The sequence below is a fragment of the Adiantum capillus-veneris genome, chromosome 1, assembly GCF_014529385.1.
Source record: "Adiantum capillus-veneris isolate H3 chromosome 1, ASM1452938v2, whole genome shotgun sequence".
Lineage (NCBI taxonomy): Eukaryota > Viridiplantae > Streptophyta > Polypodiopsida > Polypodiales > Pteridaceae > Adiantum > Adiantum capillus-veneris.
The window spans coordinates 121,239,870-121,261,833 of NC_140931.1; the positions used below are offsets into that span (position 1 = coordinate 121,239,870).

Consider the following 21,964-nt stretch of genomic DNA (forward strand, 5'->3'; position numbering starts at 1 on the left):
GGCAATTGCACCACATTGTGGGTGTGTGTGTGTCAAGTGTGTATTGCGAATCACCTATGCTCTCTGTGTGTGCGCAGCATACGTTTCAACGCAGTGTGTGTGGTGGCAAGCCATGCGCTACCCTCGCTTTATAGGAAGTTTTGAGCGGTGCCTTAAAAGGCCTATTCTTAACATCTTCTGCAGCCTACCTTGCCAGCATTGGCATTCGGCGCATCCTATAAACAGCATTGGCATTCGGCGCATCCTATAAACCATTCCCTTTTTTTAGAATGTATACAGAGTGCCTTCTTTAGAGGGTATGCAACTTGTTTTATTTTAAGCCTTTTTTAGTTATTAAAATCTCATTTTCCATGTAGATATTGGCCAATTAACTATTTGATAGAGGAAAATGTTGGGATGGGGGAAACGGGAACACACACAGTATACAGACTAGATGCCTCTCTATAGCCCAGCAGATATCCAGCATCCCAAGCCACTCCACTAGACTCACACACACTAAATTTTCTGTATGACTTTACTAGTAAGCTCGTAATGCACATTTCACGACTACACCCGCCTAACCATATGCACCTTAGCAACACAAACTCGTCAATAGCTCAACACATAGCACACTTTCCAAGAAAGATGACATAGCTGCAACCACTAAGATCCTCTCTCACTCCTTTTTGCATACACAGTACCCACCCTTCTCTCTCTTCCTCTCTACTTACACACACAATTCGGAGAACTCACACAAATTGAAACTTAGCACGAAAAAAAAGCCCAGACAAGGTGGATAAGGCAAATAGAGTGTAGACCTTGAAATTGGAACTCTGATAGCTTGTAAAGGAGCATATACAAAACTAAAATGGTGCCACTGATCCTTCAAATAACAGAGCACACTAGAGAACGAGAAGCCGACGCGATTCTCGATCGGCAAGAATTACCTTTAATGATGTTGATTTTTTCCTCTTACAGCACAACCTTGATGGCTTCAACTCTCCTCTTTGCTGCTCAGGAAGCTTTGCTTAGCTGACCATGATAATTATGATACTTTTGCCTTGTAACCAGTTTCAATGCGTCGGGTTGAGTCTTGGATAAAATCTCTGGCCAAGATGAATGTGGAGGCCTCGTTGCTTTCTGTAGTGCTACTCCCAGAGGTCCTCAACCTCTTCCTACTGATGGTGGCCCTGTGCACAGCAGCCCTTCCCTCGTTGATGGCTCCTGGCGCCCCCCGGCTGCCCTGGCTTCTCCTCTTTACTGTAGCGCTGCCTACTTAGGCTCCTCCCAATCCTCTCCTCCCCATCCTTGACACTCCCTTGCATGGCCGGCCCCCTCGCGTTCCTCCTTGTCCTCACCTGTACTCGGCTCCTACACACCAGCTCCTGCTGGCTATGGCAGCCCCGTTTGCCTGGCCCCTTCTCTCTGCAACTGGCAGCCCTCAGCCCCTGGCTTCATCCCCCGCCTGCAACTGGCCACGTTTTTTTTCCTCTTGGCGTCCCCTTGACTGCCGCTCTACTCTTGCACTCCAACTCCAAGGCGGCCATGCACCAACACACAGATGGCGCACTTGCCTTTCCTGAACCTCGTTACCTGCAGCCTGCTTTTGTTTTTTTTAGCATGGCAAGCTTTAAAAAAAACTTATCTTGCGACTTAGCGGCCATTCCCACCGAATTCCGATCACCTCCAAAAGCTTTGAAACTTTTACCATCATTTGAAGACGACCCGGCTTTTACGGCAGCAAGAAGATAACCATTGACCTTCTAGAACCAAACCATCTCATTGATATTCGTAGATATTGCCGCTACAAGCATTGGATGCTTCGACCCTCAATGTAATCATGGTAGATGGCCTCACCCTAGCTTTAACATGAAATGGATCTGCAAAGACCTTCAAGTGACAAGCCAATGGTCGAACCATAGAGGAGCTGAAGACCATGTTCATGCATCTGCAAGCACTTCCACCATTAGCGACCACAAACCAATACTTGACCTGCTAATGATCAAGCTTGCCGCTATCTGCACCTAGCATCGACTCCACCGCTTCGACTTGTATCCGCATGATTCCATAGCGAGGCTATAGCCATTATTCTGGACCGACATAACTTAGCTGTACCATCATTTCCCAACCCCTCGTTGAGCAGTCATGCTCAACCATAGCATTATTTAGATAATATATAAGTGCATAAGAAGAAAATTTATAGATACTATGTACAGGTGCTAGATAAATAGCAGTAGATAGAAATAGAGAGATTCACTGGCTGTAGCACTCGCCTGGATCAAATGGAAAGCCATAGGCTTCCCCAAGCATGATGTAAACTCCACCTGGATCAAAAACATGGCATTGATCATCACCATTCTTCTACAACACAAATACGCACCATCCATGCTTTGCATTTATAAACCTGTAAGCCATCCATGTATGTAGCTCTTGACAGCATAACCCTTCAAAGACTGCATGCATGAGCCTTGTTCACACATAAAACAAGCATGTACACCTTGAAAAGCCTTTGCATCATTTGTTTCCCAGCCGTCGACTAGAGAGCTCTCCACAACATCATTGTCTTTAAGCAAGGCAACCTGTAGCAATCGACGTAATGGCACTTGCAAAACAACCTTCAGCAGCACATCCATCAATAACATGGCACCAACCTGTGGCAACTGATCAGCCAAAGCAGACACTGGCATATCTTCACCTATAGACTCTGCAAACATCACTGGAAAAGGCGGCAAGCCTTGCATACCTTGTATTCTCACCATAGCTTTAGCAACCAAAACCTGCGACTCCTCATCTACATCGACCACTAGATCATCTTCTTCATCGAAGCACCCTTCTTCAGTCAACATGGCCTTACCATCACAAGGCACGAGAGAGGGTTGCCCAACCCCCTGGTCTTCGCAAATTGGCTCTTCACCTGCAACCTGCTGTTCTTCAACCACCTTATCGACATGTATAACATCATACGTCTCATACCTTTTTTTCACCTTGAGAAAGCAGACTCCGTTTCCCATGTGTTGTCCGTATCCCAGGCACTGCTATAGCTCGAACACAGCTTTGCTTTCTCCACAAAACTCACCGGCTTTGGCACTTCATCTATCTTCTCCACTGCTTGCTTTTCGGAAGTCACTTGGTCAAGCACATCAGACGGTACTTGGTAGACTCCTCTCTGCAACCGTTGAGGCCTCATAGGCCCACACGGTATCGTCTACACTCTGTCATCACACCTATCTGCTTCTACCACATGTGCATCAACAAAAGGCCGGATTACCTGAGGCTCTTCCGTAGCAATTGACCTTGGCACCAATGGACTCGCCAAAACCTGCTTTGCCAGTTGCTTCTTTAAAACCTTCTTCTTCCTGCTTTGCACATAGCCTAATGCCTCCTTGTACGTGCACGGTCCATCTTTTTTGACTTTATCTCGCACTTTTACATGCAAGCAATCCACAAACTTGGTCATCTTTAAAAAATCTGCATTCTCTACAGCAGTTACCTAAACCAACTTGCTCCATATGGCCTCAAACTCCCACACGAATGCTCGGAAATCACCGTCAAGGCTTTGCAAATCAACACGAATGCTTTTCAATCCCCTGCTGCAACTGGCCACGGTTTTTTTTCCTCTTGGCGTCCCCTGGACTGCCGCTCACTCTTGCACTGCAACTCCAAGGCGGCCATGCACCAACACACAGATAGCACACTTGCCTTTCAAAGCCGTCGTTACCTGCAGCCTGCTTTTGTTTTTTTTAGCATGGCAAGCTTTAAAAAAAACTTATCTTGCAACTTAGCAGCCATTCCCACCGAATGCCGATCACCTCCAAAAGCTTTGAAACTTTTACCATCATTTGAAGACGACCCGGCTTTTACGGCAGCAAGAAGATAACCATTGACCTTCTAGAACCAAACCATCTCATTGATATTCGTAGATATTGCCGCTACAAGCATTGGATGCTTCGACCCTCAATGTAATCATGGTAGATGGCCTCACCCTAATGTTCATGCATCTGCAAGCACTTCGACCATTAGCAACCAAAAACCAATACTTGACCTGCTAATTGCCACATCTGGCATACACATCATGATCAAGCTTGCCGCTATCAGCACGTGGCACCAACTCCACCGCTTCGACCTATATCTGCATGATTCCATAGCGAGGCTATAGCGATTATTCGGAACCGACATAACTTAGTTGTAGCATCATTGCCCAACCCCTCGTTGAGCATTCATGCTCAGCCATAGCATTATTTAGATAAGATATCAGTGCATAAGAAGAAAATTGATAGATACTATGTACACGTGCTAGATAAATAGCAAGAGATAGAGAGAGAGCGATTCACTAGCTGTAGCACCCGCCTGGGTCAAATGGAAAGCCATAGGCTTCTCCAAGCATGATATAAACTCCACCTGGATCAAAAACATGGCATTGATCATCACCATCCTTCTGTAACACAAATAGGCACCATCCCTGCTTTGCATTTGTAAACCTGTAAGCCATCCATGTATGTAGATCTTGACAGCATAACCCTTCAAAAGACTGCATGCATGAGCCTTCTTCACACATAAAACAAGCATGTACACCTTGCAAAGCCTTTGCATCATCTGTTTCCCAGTCGTCGGCTGGAGAGCTCTCCACAACATCATTGTGTTTAAGCAAGGCAACCTATAGCAATCGGTGTAACGGCACTTGCAAAACAACCTTCAGCAACACATCCATCAATAACATGGCACCAACCTATGGCAACCGATCAGCCAAAGTAGACACTGGCATATCTTCACCTGTAGACTCTCCAAACATCACTGGAAAAGGCGGCAAGCCTTGCATACCTTGTATTCTCGCCATAGCTTTAGCAACCAAAACCTGCGACTCGTCATCTACATCGACCACTGGATTATCAAACCCCCAATCTGCTTCATCGAAGCACTCTTCTTCAGTCAACATGGCCTTACCATCACAAGGCACGAGAGAGGGTTTCCCAACCCCCTGGTCTTCGCAAACTGGCTCTTCACCTACAACCTACTATTCTTCGACCACCTTATCAACATGCATAACATCATATGTCTCATACCTTGAGAAAGCAGACTTCGTTTCCCATGTGTTGTCCATATCCAAGGCATTGCTATAGCTCAAACACACCGCCGCTTTCTCCACAAAACTCACCGGCTTTGGCACTTCAGCTATCTTCTCCACTGCTTGCTTTTCGGAAGTCACTTGGTCAAGCACATCAGACGGTACTCAGTAGACTCCTCTCTGCAACTACTGAAGCCTCATAGGCCCACACGGTATCGTCTCTACTCTGTCATCACACCTATCTGGTTCTACCACATGTGCATCAACAAAGGGCCGGATTACTTGAGGTTCTTCCCTGCAATTGGCCTTGGCACCAATGGACTCGCCAGAACCTGCTTTGCCAGTTGCTTCTTTAAAACCTTCTTCGTCCTGCTTTGCGCATAGCCTACTGCCTCCTCGTACGTGCACGGTCCATCTATTTTGACTTTATCTCGCACTTTTACATGCAAGCAGTCCACAAACTTGTTCATCTTCAAAAAATCTGCATTCTCTACAGCAGTTACCTTAACCAACTTGCTCCATATGGCCTCAAACTCCCACACGAATGCTCGGAAGTCACCATCAAGGCTTTGCTTTAGGTTGTCCATCATCTGCTTCACTTCACTCCACTACATGTTGGCCACATATCGGCTTCGGAATGCCGCTTCTAATGTGCTCCAATCCTGTTTTTCTTCAGCCTGCAAGCCCTCGTACCATATCTTTGCTTTTCCACAAACCAGGAGCAGGAAAGCTTGGGCCACTCCCTCTTCTTTCAACAAGCCGCTCTCCAGCAGAAAAGGATGGTGGTCTTGCAGCCAAACCTCAGCATCTTCACCACCTGTAAATGTAGGAAAACCCAACCATGCCATTCTTGTTAGACCCTGCTCTTCAAACCGTGACATTGTCTTCGACTTTACCAAGGAGCAATCAGTAGCTCCTCATTGGGGGCACCACTCATAGGATGGGGGAAACGGGAACACACACAGTACAGAAACTAGATGCCTCTCTATAGCCCAGCATATATCCAGCACCCCAAGCCACTCGACTAGACTCACACACACTGAATTTTTCTGTATGACTTTACTAATAAGCTCGTAATTTGCACAGTTCACGACTACATGCGCCTAACCATATGCACCTAAGTAACACAAACTCGTCAATAGCTCAACACATATCACACTTTCCAAGAAAGATGACATAGCCGCAACCACTAACATCCTCTCTCGTTCCCTTTTGCATACACAGTACCCACCCTTCTCTCTCTCTCTTCCTCTCTACTTACACACACAATTCGGAGAACTCACACGTATTGAAACTTAGCACAAAAAAAAGATGCCGAGCCAAGGTGGATAAGGCAAATAGAGTGTAGACCTTGAAATTGGAACTCTGATAACTGTTAAAGGAGCATATTCAAAACTAAGATGGTGCCATCGATCCTTCAAATAACAAAGCACACTAAGAACGAGAAGCCGACGTGATTCGCGATCGACAAGAATTGCCTTTAATGATGTTGATTTTTTCCTCTTACAGCACAACCTTGATGGCTTCAACTCTCCTCTTTGCTACTCCGGAAGCTTTGCTTAGCTGACCATGATAATTATGATACTTTTGCCTTGTAACTAGGTTCAATGCGCCGGGTTGAGTCTTGGATAAAAGCTCTGGACGAGATGAATGTGGAGACCTCGTTGCTTTCTGCAGCGCTACTCCCAGAGGTCTTCAACCTCTTCCAACTGATGGTGGCCCTGTGCATAGCAGCCCTTCCCTCGTTGATGGCTCGTGGCGCCCTCTAGCTACCGTGGCTTCTCCTCTTTACTGTAGTGCTGCCTACGCAGGCTCCTCCCAATCCTCTCCTCTCCATCCTTCACACTCCCGTGCATGGCCAGTCCCCCTGGCGGCCCTCCTTGTCCTCACCTGTACTCGGCTCCTACACACCACCTCCTGCTGGCTATGGTGGTCTCGTTTGCCTGGCCCCTTCTCTCTGCAACTGGCGGCCCTCAGCCCCTGGCTTCATCGCCCGTCTGCAACTGGCCACGTTTTTTTTTCTCTTGGCGTCCCCTGGACTGCCGCTCTAGTCTTGCACTGCAACTCCAAGGCGGCCATGTACCAACACACAGATGGCGCACTTGCCTTTCCTGGCCCTCATTACCTGCAGCCTTCTTTTGTTTTTTTTAGCATGGCAAGCTTTAAAAAAAACTTATCTTGCGACTTAGCGACCATTCCTACCGAATGCCGATCACCTCCAAAAGCTTTGAAACTTTTACCATCATTTGAAGATGACCCTGCTTTTACAGCCGCAAGAAGATAACCATTGACCTTCTAGAACCAAACCATCTCCTTGATATTCGTAGATATTGCCGCTACAAGCATTGGATGCTTCGACCCTCAATGTAATTATGGTAGATGGCCTCGCCCTAGCTTTAACATGAAATGGATCTGCAAAAACCTTCAAGTGACAAGACAATGGTCGAACCATAGAGGAGCTGAAGACCATGTTCATGCATCTGCAAGCACTTCGACCATTAGCAACCAAAAACCAATACTTGACCTGCTAATTGCCACATCTGGAATACACATAATGATCAAGCTTGCCATAGTCGGCACCTGGCACCGACTCCACCGCTTTGACCTGTTTCTGCATGATTCCATAGCGAGGCTATAGCCATTATTCTAGACCGGCATAACTTAGTTGTACCAACGTAACACGTAAGCAAATTTTTGCATAAATGAACCGTTTAAACAATATTTTGTTACTGTGTAGGTAGTCACTTTGGTCCGTCTACTCTTTAAAAAAATTGATTATTTGGGTTTTGTAAGACTCTTTTTATATACTCAATGCCAGTGAAACCCTGATAAACTCTAGGTATACATGCTTCTGAAAAAATTCCAAAAGAAGTTACAAATGGAATTACAAAATAAAGGGCTTGTCTATGCCAGCAATTACAAATGAAAGATAAAAACAGGAAGGGGTTCTCTGGCCTTGCAATCCATCATCACGTCCTGCTTGGGAGGCATTCGTCCTTCTATCACTCTTCTTCCAATGATGTTGTCACCAGTGTCATGTTTCGTACAAGCTTTGTTTTAAAAGGATTGCGTCTTTTTTCCAATGGTATTATGTAAGCATACGTTTGTTGTGTGGTTGTGTGTCCATAATATCATGGAATGTTGTCAGTATGCATCTTGTGTTCCATCTATTGTGTGTGTGTGTGTGTGTGTGTGTGTGTGTGTGTGTGTGTGTGTGTGTGTGTGTGTGTGTGAGAGAGAGAGAGAGAGAGAGAGAGAAGAACTCCAGTGTGTGTGTGTGTGTGTGTGTGTGTGTGTGTGTGTGTGTGTGTGTGAGTGCTTCTCCTCCAGTGTTGGAAGGACTTTCTTATTGTAAAAATACTACAACTGTACAAGGAAGAACTCATAATCGATGTTTTGTGAAGACATGTATCATTCCACATTGCCATGCCCTGGTGTATCGTCTATGTGTCTTTGTTGGGCATCACAAAAATTCTTCAGCACTTGTCACCTTCATCTACAACCTTTAGAATGGAAATGATGTAAATTAATTGCTTTAATGAGTACATGATGTAATCTAAGTACTTTTGAGATCAGATAGAGGAAATCAAAGTCAAAATATAATTAAGTGCACCTTTGGTATTGGCCATGTGGATCGACGCACAATCTTGGATGGACCAGCTCCTAGACCTTCCTTACATTGTTTCGTCACCTTGCCACCAGTATAAGTTCTGCCATCGTCATCGAGTCTGTGACTTCTGCAAACATGTCAACTGTTGCATTCACTTTTGCTATCATTTCTACCAGTACATGCACTACTTCTGATGTTCCTGGTTTCAGGGTATGTTGAATCTTCCTTATTGTCCGTTCGTAGGCTCACACTCACACATACACAAAGTTGCAAACTTTGGGGCACCCCATCTGGCATACGTATCGATCAAGACACGGCCAAGCATGAGATCTTTCTCCTAGAGCCCTTGCTTCGCATCTGCTAAAAATATCCTAGAGTTTTTGGGTGCTGCCCTTTTGGAGCAAACCTGCAATTAAGAGAGAGACCATCGCTTCGCATCTGCTAAAAATAGACTAGAGCTTTCTAGCCCTCTCCTTGTGGGGCAAATCCTGCCCTTATAGGAGGACTAGGAGGACTAAGAGAAGGACTTTGTTTGATATTAGAAGTTAGTTAATCATGTCTGAGAAAATCACTCAAAGAAAACAATTGCTGAAAGAATATCTTATTTCCAAATGGAACTCGCGGTTAGCCAGGTGATTCCGCAGTTAGCGGAGATTATTATCAGCTCTCTTTTTGTCTCTTGTGGTTAGCAAGATACCTTGTGGTTAGCAGAATGCCTTGCGGTTACCGAGATGTTCCCTTGCGGTTAGTGAATGGGAAAGTATGCGCATTTCATGGTTAGCGAATAAGTAAATCCTTTGCAAAGGCTCTATTGATTAGACAGAGAAAGTCTGCGGTAGTGACAAAACTTTTAAGAATAATTGAAAGATTTATTTTTGTTGAATTATAGGACTGTCTTCATTAGACCATGTTTGAGAAAGAAATGTTTTGGTGATGTTTGAAGGGCTCGATGAAAGAACCTGTGCCTGGAATTAAGAAAAGGATATTGTTTGTGTATGTGAAACAATGTGGTAGTAATTAGAAAACAAGTTAAAAAGTGTGAGTGTGGGGTGGAAAGTGGGGGCTGGTTTAGGTTACCAATCAAGGATGGGTGGTCTCGATTAGTCAAGAAACTCTCTACTTCCTCTTATTAAGAGAAGTGAAAATTAGAGACTCATTGTGCCAAGAATCGAAAAGTCCTAAATATATGTGCCCTTGAAAGCTATGGATCCGATTGGTCAGGTACTTTTCACAAGATTACTAGTTAGCTTCCATTAAATTCTTTGATTTATCGACCTGGCTTGTGGCGTATGACCCATATGACCACGTAAAAGATGGATAGAGGACTTCCTCTCTTCTATTGCTTGTATCTCTACTTTGTGGAAACGGAGTAGGGTGTCGTCAATGGAAAAGGAGAATAAGGGAAGTCCATCTATCAAGTCGCCCCAATCTTCTCGGGGTTGGGGACCTCACAATTTTTATGTGCATATCAGCATCTTACGTCAAGCCACATGCCTCCAATATGCACCTGATTGCGTCTGGAGATAGGCCCTCCCTTCACATCTCCTCAAAACAGCCCAGAGTTTTCTTGCGCTACCCCTTTTGGGCATATCCTGCGATCAGAAACAACATTCCACACAGGAATCTCATCAGAAACTTGTTGCACCATGACAGGTGCACCGCACTTGACATACATACTGACAAACATGTTCCCCAAGTATGTGTTTGTGTCAAGTACTCCACTGTCACGAATACCTACATGAATCCTATTGCCTTTGTACAAATCCTTCGTCTCAGCATAGTCTTTAAGTGAGCTCACAAAAGAAATACTACTTTCCTAGCCCTACCCCTATTGGGCATATCCTGCAATCAAAGACCACATCCCACATAGGAATCTCAAAAAAGACTTCTTGCACTATGACAGGTGCAATGACCAACATGTTCCCCAAGTATATGTTTGTTTCAAGTAATCCACTATTGCGAATATTAGCATGAATTTTATTGCCTTGGTACAAATCCTTCTTCTCAGCACAGTCTTTAAGTGATCTCACAAAAAAAATACTCATTTCCTGGCCCTGCCTTTGTTGGGCATATCCTGCAATCAAAGACAACATCCCGCACAGTAAGCTCGTCAAAGACTTTTTGCACCATGACAGGTGCATTTCACTTTACATACATATTGACCAACATGTTCCCCAAGAATGTGTTCGTTTGAAGTAACCCACTATTGCAAATATCAGCCTGAATCCTACTTCCTTGGTACAAATCCTTCTTCTCAGCATAGTCTTTAAGTGAGCTCACAAAAGAAATACTTGTTTCCTAGCCCTGGCCCTATAGGGCATATCCTGCAATTGGAGACAACATCCCACATAGGAATCTCGCTAAAGACTTCTTGCACCATGACATGTGCACAGACCAACATGTTCCCCAAGTAAGTGTTCTTTTCAAATAATCCACTATTGGGAATAGTACCATGAATTTACTGCCTTGGTACAAATCCTTCTTCTCGGCACAGTGTGTAAGTGAGCTATCATCTCACAACATAACTACTCTTTTCCTGGCCCTGTACTTGTTGGGCATATCCTACAATCAGAGACAACATCTCGCATAGGAAGCTCGTCAAAGACTTGTTGCACCATGACAAATGCACCGCAGTTGACATACATACTAACAAACATGTTCCCCAAGTATGCTTTCTTTTCAAGTAACCCACTATCCCGAATATCATCAGGAATCCTACTACCTCGGTACACATCCTTCTTCTCAGCACACTCTTTAAGTGAGCTCACAAAAGAAATACTCCTTTCTTGGCCATACCCTTGTTGGGCATATCTTGAAATCAGAGACAACATCCGACACATGAATCTCGTCAATGACTTGTTGAGCCATGACAGGTGCATGGCACTTGGCAACATACTGACCAACATGTTCCCCAAGTATGTGCTCTTTTCAAGTAATCTACTATCGTGAATGTCAGCCTAAATTTTACTCCCTTGTACAAATCCTTCTTCTCAGCACTGTCTTCAAGTGATCTCACAAAAGAAATACTCATTTCCTGGCCCTTCCCCTGTTGAGCATATTCTGTAATCAAAAAACATCTCGCGTGAGACTTGTTGCACCATAACAGGTGTACCGCACACACTGACCAACATGTTCGCCAAGAATGCGTTCTTTTCAAGTAACCTGCAATCAATGCATTCCAAGAGACACCACTCCAAACAGTAAGCTCTCTCACATCTTATTTTGACAACCCCTGACTAAGAGTATCAGCATGAATTTTATGCCCATATCAGCATCTGCGTAGACCCACATGCCTTCAAGATGCACGCGCATGTGATTGCATCAGGAGAGAGGCGCGTAAGTGATTACATCAGGGGAGAGGCCCTCAATTTGCATCCACTGAAGACAGCCTAGAGATTTCTGGAACTACTCCTATTGCGCATATCCTGCAATCAATGAACTCCAAGAGGAGGACATTCCGTACAGGAAGCTCCTTAAGCACTTTCTGTGCTTTCTGAATTGCACCAAATTTGGCATACATCATCAACCAAGGCATTGACAAGCACATCTTTTCTCAACAGCCTCTGGCTAACAATATCAACATGATTTTTTAAGCTCATATCAGCATCTCACGTAGAGCCACATGCCTTCAAGATACACTCGTATGTGATTGCATCTAGAGAGATACCCTCGCTTTGCATCTGTTGAAAACAATTGGAAGCTTTTTGGCTTGCTCCTATTGCACGTATCCCAAAACCAATGAAATCTAAAAGACAACATTAGACAACAGCCCCTGACTAACAATATTAAAATGAATTTTTAAGCCCGTATCAGGATCTTGCACAGAGTCGCATGCCTTTAAGATGCTTGCATAGGTGATTGCATCTGGACAGAGGCCCTCACCCATTTGGTGAAATCAACTTAGAGCTTTCTGGCCCTGCTCCTATTGTGCGTATCTCGCAATCAGTGCACGCCATTCCGAAAAGCAAGCTCTTGTAGCCTTTGTACTTTCTAAAGTGCACTACATTTGACATTCATATTAACAAAGGTAGTGCCAAGCACGATTTCTTGCATATTGCATAGAGCCACATGCCTTCAAGATGCACGCGTAGGTGATAGCAGTTGGAGTAGGGCCCTTGCTTCCCATCTGATGAAAATAGCCCAAAGCTTGTCGAGGACTTGGTGCCCTCAGACAAGTCCACCATGCTTGACATACATACTAACTAACATGTTGGCTAAATATGTGTTTTTTTCGAGTATCCCACTATCACAAATATTAGCATGTATCCTGCTGCCTTAGTACAAATCCTTGTTCTTAGCACATTCTTTAAGTGAGCTCACAAAAGAAAGACTCGTCTCTTCTCTCCATGTTTGCTTGTGTAGTGGATATTGTTCTACCCCGTGAAAATGAAACTAGTGTTGCATAGAGAGAATCAAGTGTGTGTGTGTGTGTGTGTGTGTCTGTGCGCGCGTGTGTGTGCGCACACGCGCACGTGCGTGCAAGTGTTCGTGCTCATACAAAGAGTGCTTTATGAATTACAACACATCTGGCATACATGTCAACCAAGGTAGTGCCAAGTAACGACGTTTCTTTTCTACAGTCCTTGGCTAACAATATCATGTGAACTCCTTTGCCCGTATCAGCATCTTGTCTAATGCCACATGCCTTCAAAATACAAGAGTACACGATTGCATTTGGGTAGCTGCTCTCTCTTTACACCTGCTAAAAACAGCCCATAGCTTCTTAGCACTGCCTCTATTGGGCATATCCCGCAATCAGTGCATTCCAATAGACAACATTCCAGACAGAAAGCACTTTTTGTGCTTTATGAAGTACACCACCTTTCGCATGTCGACCAAGGCAGTGCCAAGCCCGAAGTTTTTTGTCAACAAACCCTGAATAACAATATCATCATAAGTTTTTTGTCAACAAACCCTGAATAACAATATCATCATAAACTCTTTTGCCGATACCAACATTTGCATGATTCCAGATGCCTTCAAGTTGCACGTGTAGGTGATTGCATATTCTCTCTTTGCATCTGTTGAAAATAGCTAGAGCTACCTCGCCCTACATACCTTCAAGATGCACATATAGGTGATTTCATCTAGACAAAGGCTAGCACTTTGCATCTACTAAAAACAGCCTAGAGCTCTTTGTCCCTGCTCTTGTTGTGGGTATCCCACAATCAGTGCATTCCAAGAGAGGCGATTTCAAACAATAAGCTCCTCAAGCTTCTTTTGAAGTGCACCACATTTGGCATACTTATTGAGCAATGCCAAGCACAACAGCTCATCAAGGACTTGTTGTGCTCGGACAAGTACACCAGGCTTGACATACATACTGACTAACGTGTTGGCTAAGTATGTGTTATTTTCAAGTAATCCACTATCGCAAATGTATTATGCTACCTTGGTAAGATTTGTGGCCCTGCTTCTGTTGTGCATATCCTACAATCAATGCACTCCAAAAGACGATGTTCCAAACAGGAAGCTCCTCAAACACTTTCTGTGGTTTTTGAAGTGCACCACACTCGGCATACATATCGACCACACACAAGCAAAGCCAATGGCGGAAGGATTTGCAGCTTATGTTATTGCATCAAGAGAGGTTTGAGGCATTGCCAAGCACAACAACAGCCACTGACTAACAATAATAGAATAATTTTTAAGCCCATATCAGCATCTTGCATAGAGTCACATGCCTTCAAGATGCATGCATAGGATGCATAGGTGATAGCATCATGACAGAGGCCCTCACCTTGCATTTGCTGCAATCAGCCTAGAGCTTTCTGGCCCTGCTCCTGTTGTGCATATCCCGCAATCAGTGCACGATGTTCCAAAAAGTAAGTTCCTCTAGCCTTTGTACTTTCTGAAGTGCACCACATTTGACATAGAGTCACATGCCTTCAAGATGCATGCGTAGGGTGATAGCATCGAGACAGACGCCCTCACCTTGCATTTGCTGAAATCAGTCTAGAGCTTTTTGGCCCTGCTCTTGTTGTGCATATCCTGCAATCAGTGCGTTCCGGTCCGAAAACTAAGTTCCTCTAGCCTTTCTACTTTTTGAACTGCACCACACATTCATATCGACGAAAGCAGTGCCAAGCACGACTTTTCTTTTCAATAGCATCTTGCATAGAGCCACATGCCTTCAAGATGCATGTGTAGGATGTGTAGGTGATGGCAGCGGGACAGAGGCCTTCACTTTGCATTTGTTGCAATCAGCCTAGAGCTTTATGGCCCTGCTCCTGTTGTGCATATCCCGCAATCAGTGCACGCTGTTCCAAAAAGTAAGTTCCTTTAGCCTTTGTACTTTCTGAAGTGCACCACATTTTACATAGAGTCACATGCCTTCAAGTTGCATGTGTAGGTGATAGCATCGGGACAGAGGCCCTCACCTTGCATTTGCTGAAATCAGCCTAGAGCTTTTTGGCCCTACTCTTGTTGTGCATATCCCACAATCAATGCGCTTCCGGTTCAAAAACTAAGTTCCTCTAACCTTTGTACTTTCTGAACTGCACCACATCTAACATTCATATCGACGAAGGTAGTGCCAAGCACGACTTTTCTTTTCAATGGCATCTTGCATAGAGCCAGATGCCTTCACAATGCACGCATAGGTAATAGCATTTGGAGAAAGGCACGTGCTTCCCATCTGTTGAAAACAGCCCAAAGCTCATCAAGACTTGCTATAGCTCTCTCTCTCTCTCTCTCTCTCTCTCTCTCTCTCTCTCTCTCTCTCTCTCTCTCTCTCTCTCTCTCTCTCTCTCTCTCTCTCTCTCTCTCTCTCTCTCTCTCTCTCTCTCTCTCTCGCACACACACACACACACCGGCAACATGCATAAATGCAGTCGCTCAGACAAGTCCACCACATTTGGCATGTATATAGACCAGACATATCAGCACTTCGTCTTGCACAAATCCTAAGACATGCTTTGTGGCACTGCCATCGCTTTTGTTGCCCCTTAGTAGTAGCTCGCTCGCTTGCTCTCTTTTCTTTTTGCCTTTAATGTAAACCCCAATGAGTTGCTGCCAAGTGGCACAGCTCTCCTTGCAGGGTTCCCAAAAACGCTTTTACATAATGAAGATAACAAGTTCTGGCTGCCTCTCCTGAACCTTTTTTTGATACCAATATGACCCAAGCTAAAGAAGAATCACTTCTCAATCTCTTTGGTCAAACCCTCTAAATCCAGTAAAAGGTGAAGTTCCCCAATGTTAAGATGAACCCACCAAGGTTGTCGCCATTAATAAATGGCTCAATGACATTAATCTGGTTCCTGACATCATTTGTCTGCAGGAAGTTAAAGTTTCTAAAGAGGCTTTAGCAATCAACCTGAAAAGAATCAGTTCTAACCATGTATGGTTTTGTACTACTCATTCTTCAAGTAAAGGTGGAGCAGTGATAGGCCTATCAAAAAAATATATTGACCTTGTCTCAGACGTCAAAAGGTCTACCAAAGAAAACTAGATAACCTTCAAGTAAAGGTGGAGCAGTGATAGGCCTATCAAAAAAAAATATTGACCTTGTCTCAGACGTCAAAAGGTCTACCAAAGAAAACTAGATAATGGTAAATTTGAAAGCTCCTTTCAATTACACACTTATAAATGTCTATGCTCCTAATGATGTCTCTGATAGATGTACCAGTTGGCTGGAAATAGCTCAAATCTTCTCCCATGTTTTGCTGGTTGGTGACTTTAACATGGTAAAGAACATTAAGGACAGATGGATGCAAAAAGTACAGTGTATCTATGGGAGAGAAAAAGAAACCTAGGAGGACCTCAATTCTAGCCTTGACTGCTAGATGTATCAAAGAACTGTGGCCTCACCTGGAGCAATAGACAAGCTAGTTCCTTCTACAAGGTTGCAAGACTATACAAAGTCTATATGTCAATCAATTTATTATAGGATCATTGCCTGGTAGACTGTTATTCTGACTCATCTATCCTTCTCTTTGATCAAAAACCTATTATTTTTTATCTCAATAAAGCAAAAAATAAATTCAGAGCTAGATGGGTTCATATCGATAAGTCCTTATTGAAGTTAAAATGCATTAGAGAGAAAGTCAAAAGCATTTTTATCTTTGATTTCAGTCAAGCTAAGTCAGCTTTCAGGGCATGGGAAAACTCTATTAAAAAAGTTCGATAAACTTTGCTTACCTATAAGAAAATGGCCAAGGAGACGAGGACCAAGAGGAGAATGATGACAGCTAGCTAAATTCTTCAGTTGGAAAGAAATCTCAATTACTCAGATCCTCCCTCCTATTGTCATTGAAAAAAAACCCTAATAAAATATGTATGACCTTCTCAAAAAGAAAAAGGCAAAAGATTCCATTCCCTTTTTGAAAGATGAGTTTGGTATTGTTGTCACTTCCCATAAAGCAAATGTTTCCACTACTCATAGTACTTTTCTCTCATTTTCTATGGCCCCCTTGAGAGAAATAAGGTTATCTAGGAAGCTAGAGCTCATGTGGCTCTAAAGAGAGAGAAAAACTCTCTCTTCTCAAACACCTAAGCTCCTGGATCAACCAATCTTGGAGGGAGAGATAAGAGAAGCTATTACTAATCTGAAAATTGACAAATCTTCTGGCATAGATGGCATACCTAATGAATTCTTTTTGGAATATCAAGACTTCCTAGTCCCTTTTCTCTCTAGTATCTGGAAAGAAGCTACTAAGAAAGGGGCTCTTCCTGCAAGTGTTAATACTGGAATCATCAAACTCATTCACAAAATGGGGAACAAAGAGGATCTGAGTAATTGGAGGCCTATTACATGTCTGATAACCATCTACAAGATCTTTGTCCTGTGTCTGGCTAGAAGGATCAGTCCTCTAATGGACCAAATTATTCTTAAAGAGCAAAAAGGTTTCATTAAGAGAAGATACATCTTGGATGCAATTATCACACTATGGGAAGGGATTGAGCATGCTATTGAATATGATCAGGAATTCTATTTTTTCAAAGTTGACTTTGACAAGGCTTATGATAGATGGAGTGGGGACTTCATTCTGCAATCTCTTTTTGACCACTGGTTTTGGAAAGATATCCAATTTGTTCACATTCTCTTTGGAAATGCTTTTGCCAAGGTAGCAGTTAATGGTGAGATTACTAGTGCAATAAGATTAAAGAGGTCTATCAGGCAGGGCTATCCACTTGCTCCTCTACTTTATGCTATTTCTTTAGATGCACTAGGATGGCTGAAAAAAGACGGGATCAATGTGGGTAAAATCAAAGGAATTGACATCCAAGGATCCTCATGTTTCCTTAGCCTCCAACAATTTGTTGATGATACCAATGCCTTGATGAAAGATGACTCTAATTCTCGTACAATTTCTTGGAATTCCTTAATCTATTTTGCACATCAAGTGGATCAATTACTAACCATCACAAAACAGGTTTCAAATCTTCTAATGGGGATTTGCCCAGTTCTGTCTCCAATGTAGGATGTCAGATAATTCCAGATGGTCAAGTTTTCAGATTGTTGATGGGCTTTAGAGTCTCCATGGAGCAGAGATGGCAATGGGTATTAGAAAGATTCAAGAGAGTTTTTTCTTTGGCACAACATGCAACCCAGCCTCTCATCCAAGGTGTTTGTACTATCTGCTCAATTCTCTGATTTATTTTATTTCCCACCTGAAAACCTCCAATAGAGCTGAACCACGCCGTGAAGCTTGCCACAAGGTTTCTCTGGGGTTGCATTGAATTCGTTGCTAAGGTCCCTAAGGTTTCTTGGGAAATATGTTGTATGCACAAAAGTAGGGAGGATTGGGTATTTTAAATTTTGACAAACGCAACCAATCTTACTGCCAAACAGATCTACAGAGATGTGGACTCTAATGATTTCTTGGCCTGCTTTCTCAAAAAATCAACAGCTAAATGCTATTTAAAAAGCTACAAAATCTGGAGAAATCTGACCCTATGGGACATCATGACTGCACCAGTGGACTTGAAATGTCCCAACCAGTCCATCTCTGACAGATTCTGGAATGCCTGGTTTGAAATCAAGAAAAATTGGAAGGTTCCCCTTAACTATATTGTTAACCCTTATTTTTACATGTAGGATTCCATCTGGTTTGGTCACCTCCCCTATAAGGATGGATATGCTCCTAAAATCAAAGCTCACAAGTGTTTCAAAAAGGGCTTGAGATCTTGGGGAGATGTCCACCACCAAGGCAGGCTCATGTCTCTCAATGAAATTTCTAATGGGTTTCAGTTGTTTGTTAGCTGTCTTACAGAAATCTCCAGCAAAATTATTCTTTTTCAAAAGCTTTAAGACCAAAGAGTCTCTTTTGCTAACAAACCCAATATGTTGGTTGCTATAGCTAGGCAAATCTATAAGAAGCAAGATTCTCTCTGAAGGCAAATCTCAACTCGAAATGGAAGGTCTCATGGAGCTGTAAACAGTGGATCCATAGGTTTAAAGCCATTTGAAGCTTCCCAATCCCAATCAAACACTCTTTTCTCATCTAGCTAGTTCTTCATCAAGGTGTATGGATAGGGAAGAGGGCCCTTAAAGTAGATATTGGTAATGGTCAATGCCCAAGGTGCTCCCAGCAAGAGGATGTCTTTCATCTCTTTATGAACTGTTCAAAAAACAACCTCTTCTTCAAAATCTCAATAAGGCCTGCTCAGCCTGTCACCCTATGCCTTTCACCTATATGGAACTCTTAATTGGAGAATGCAAATATCTTGATATCCCTCTTTGGAACTTGTGGAGGAATGCCTACCTCTGGTACGTTTGGTCTCATAGACTAAATGTAATGGAAATGGCATATGAACCTATAGAATAGCGGAATTAGGAGAATTAAAGAGAGCGTTTTTGTGAGACTACTTTGAGAACATAGAGGATGAACTTAATTGATGGTAGCAAGATAATCACAGTACTTAATTAACTTGGCATGAACGACACTTTTGCAAGAGAGAGAGTTTAGAGAACATGACAACAATTGAGGACCAGATTTATGTGGAGCCCGTACCCCCCTTCAATAGGCTTTTGTATTATAGGTTCTTTCATCAAGAGAGACTTGGTACAATACAATATTTGTGTTCCTTGTGACTTAGGTGATGCAATGAAGATAAAAAGCTTCATGCATCACGAGCATAACATAGACTTTGCAAAAAGAATTAATTATCCCAAGCCTTAGTCCCAAGGCCTCAAACACCTTCAACGATGGAGAGAGCTGAAGGTGCCACGGGAAGCGTGTGCGAGTGCAAGTGCGAGAGCACAGAGAGAGAGAGAGAGAGAGAGAGAGAGAGAGAGAGAGAGAGAGAGAGAGAGAGAGAGAGAGAGAGAGAGAGAGAGAGAGAGAGAGAGAGAGACCTACTTTGGGAGAGAGAGAGAGAGAGACCTACTTTGGGTGGAGCGCACGGCAACGTTATCATGTTGCAGCTCCTTATTCTGTTGTATTAAAGAATAAGTGTATAATGGTTATGTTAGTAGATGGGTTAGTAGTAAGTGGAATCTCCGGCCAGTTGGCCTGAATCCCATGGCTTGAATCCCAACAAACTCCCACTTGAAGGCCAACGCAGCCCAAGTGACTTGGTATGTACAACCATGAAGCAATCGAGTGGCTTCAACCTATACCCATCAACTTATTGCAATGTGTAAACCGCTCCAAAGCTAAGCCTTTTGTCAAAGCATCTGTTGGGTTGTCGTCAGTGTGTACCTTGACCAAATCAATGAGCGTTTTGGCCAAGAAATCTCTCACGAGATGATACCTGACTTCAATGCATTTCGATTTGGAGTGAAACACGGGATTCCTTGCCAATGCAAGAGCACTCTGACTATCACAATATATCACTGGAGTCTCATCAATGCCAAGATTTCTGACCAAGAGAGATAACCATAAAGCCTCTTTACTTGCATCTGACAATGTAACGTACTCTGCTTCCGTAGTGAAAGACAACGTACAATCTTGAAGATATGATCTCCAAGATACTACTGCTCCAGCAAATATGAAGACATAGCCAGATGTTGATCTCCTATTGTCGACACAACCCGCATAGTCTGCATCCTCATAACCCATGATGGATGCATCATGTTCACGAAGCATAAACACCTGTCGACCGTACCTTTGAGGTACCCAAGAATGTGCTTCACTGCTTCCCAATGCTTGCTGCCAGGATTTGCCATATATCCGCTCACCACTCCCACTACAAAAGCAATGTCTAATCATGTGGCCACCATAGCATACATGAGATTGCCCACTGCCAAAGAATATGGTACTTTAGCCATTTCAGCTCGCTTAGCATCAAATTTGGGTGCATCTTCCTTGCTGAGTTTCAAGAATGCCTGCATTGGGGTACTCAATGCTTTCCCCCCCTGCATATTGAAACGCTGCAAAACTTTCTCAATGTATGTTTCCTAAGATAACTCAAGAATACGATGTTTGCGATCTCTTTTGATTCGCATGCCAAGAAAGTGTGTAGCATCCCCCAAATCTTTCATTGAAAAATTATTGCTAAGTGTTTTCTTCAAGTTGGCAATTTTCGGAATGGATTTCTCACCTATAAGCTTTCATCAACATACAAAACTAGAATGATCATCGAGCCATCATCTAGCTTTCTTGTGTACAAGCAGTGATCCTCTTCGCTCCTTTTATATCCTTGAGACCTCATACATGCATCAAACTTAGGATACCACTGCCTTGAACCCTGCTTTAAGCCATAAAGTTCCTTTTTGAGCTTACATACTAGCTCCTCACGGGATGCATTCTCCTGAACAAACCCTTCAGGCTGTTGCATGTAAACATCCTCATCGAGCTCCCCGTGAAGAAATGTTGTCTTCCCATCCATTTGGACAAGTTCCATGTCCTCAATTGCTACAAGACCAAGTACGGTTCTAAGCGTTGTCATCTTGACCACAGGCGAGAAGATTTCATCAAAATCAACTCCCTTTTGTTGTTTGAACCCTTTGGCTACAAATCATTTGGCAGTTCTACCAAGTCCCAAGTGTCATTAGCCAGAATTGAGTTATACTCAGATTCCATAGCCTGCTCCCACTTCAGCACATCATCCATCATCATGGCTTCTTGGTAGCAGCTTGGCTCACCACAATCGGTCAACATGATGTAATCAAGACCTAGCTTGAAACGCGCAGGTGGATGAGAGACTCTAGTAGACCATCTCACTCCTTGACCATTGTTATCCGCTCCCTCTCAAGCATTGCTAGGGGAGGATACATCACTAGCTCGCTAAGTTGATTTCATTGTCTCTGAGGCAACATCCTCAAAAGTGACTCTCTGAATCCCTATTTCCTTGATAGGTTGTTTATGCATCTTCGACTCATTGAAGATCACATCTAAACTACGAATGACTTGACGAGATTCCGGGTG

The 21,964-nt window shown here is 43.4% G+C and overlaps 2 protein-coding genes and 1 pseudogene across 2 annotated transcripts; all 3 read right to left on the reverse strand.

Annotated features, from left to right (window-relative positions):
• Positions 1-767: 767 nt before the first annotated feature.
• Positions 768-3,320, reverse strand: LOC147465457 (uncharacterized). The gene is made up of 2 exons (XM_086520269.1): positions 2,384-3,320; positions 768-2,303 (listed from the first exon to the last, which is right to left on the reverse strand). Exons 1-2 carry the CDS (start codon positions 2,988-2,990, stop codon positions 2,233-2,235), a joined length of 678 nt encoding a protein of 225 aa, XP_086376395.1. The 5' UTR covers positions 2,991-3,320; the 3' UTR covers positions 768-2,232.
• Positions 3,321-3,470: 150 nt separating this feature from the next.
• LOC147465458 (uncharacterized) lies at positions 3,471-5,242 on the reverse strand (annotated as a pseudogene).
• Positions 3,471-7,128, reverse strand: LOC147465459 (uncharacterized). Its single transcript, XM_086520291.1, has 2 exons — positions 6,392-7,128; positions 3,471-5,858 (listed from the first exon to the last, which is right to left on the reverse strand). The coding sequence occupies exon 2, from the start codon at positions 5,629-5,631 to the stop codon at positions 5,320-5,322; it is 312 nt and encodes a 103-aa protein (XP_086376417.1). The 5' UTR covers positions 5,632-5,858; positions 6,392-7,128; the 3' UTR covers positions 3,471-5,319.
• Positions 7,129-21,964: the final 14,836 nt, after the last annotated feature.

Coding starts and splice junctions, on each gene's coding strand:
- LOC147465457 (XM_086520269.1), bottom strand. CDS start 2,990: ATGGGAAACGGAGTCTGCTTTCTCAAGGTGAAAAAAAGGTATGAGACG. Junction 2,304..2,383: donor CATACATGGATGGCTTACAG/GTTTATAAATGC, acceptor TTTTTGATCCAG/GTGGAGTTTACATCATGCTT.
- LOC147465459 (XM_086520291.1), bottom strand. CDS start 5,631: ATGATGGACAACCTAAAGCAAAGCCTTGATGGTGACTTCCGAGCATTC.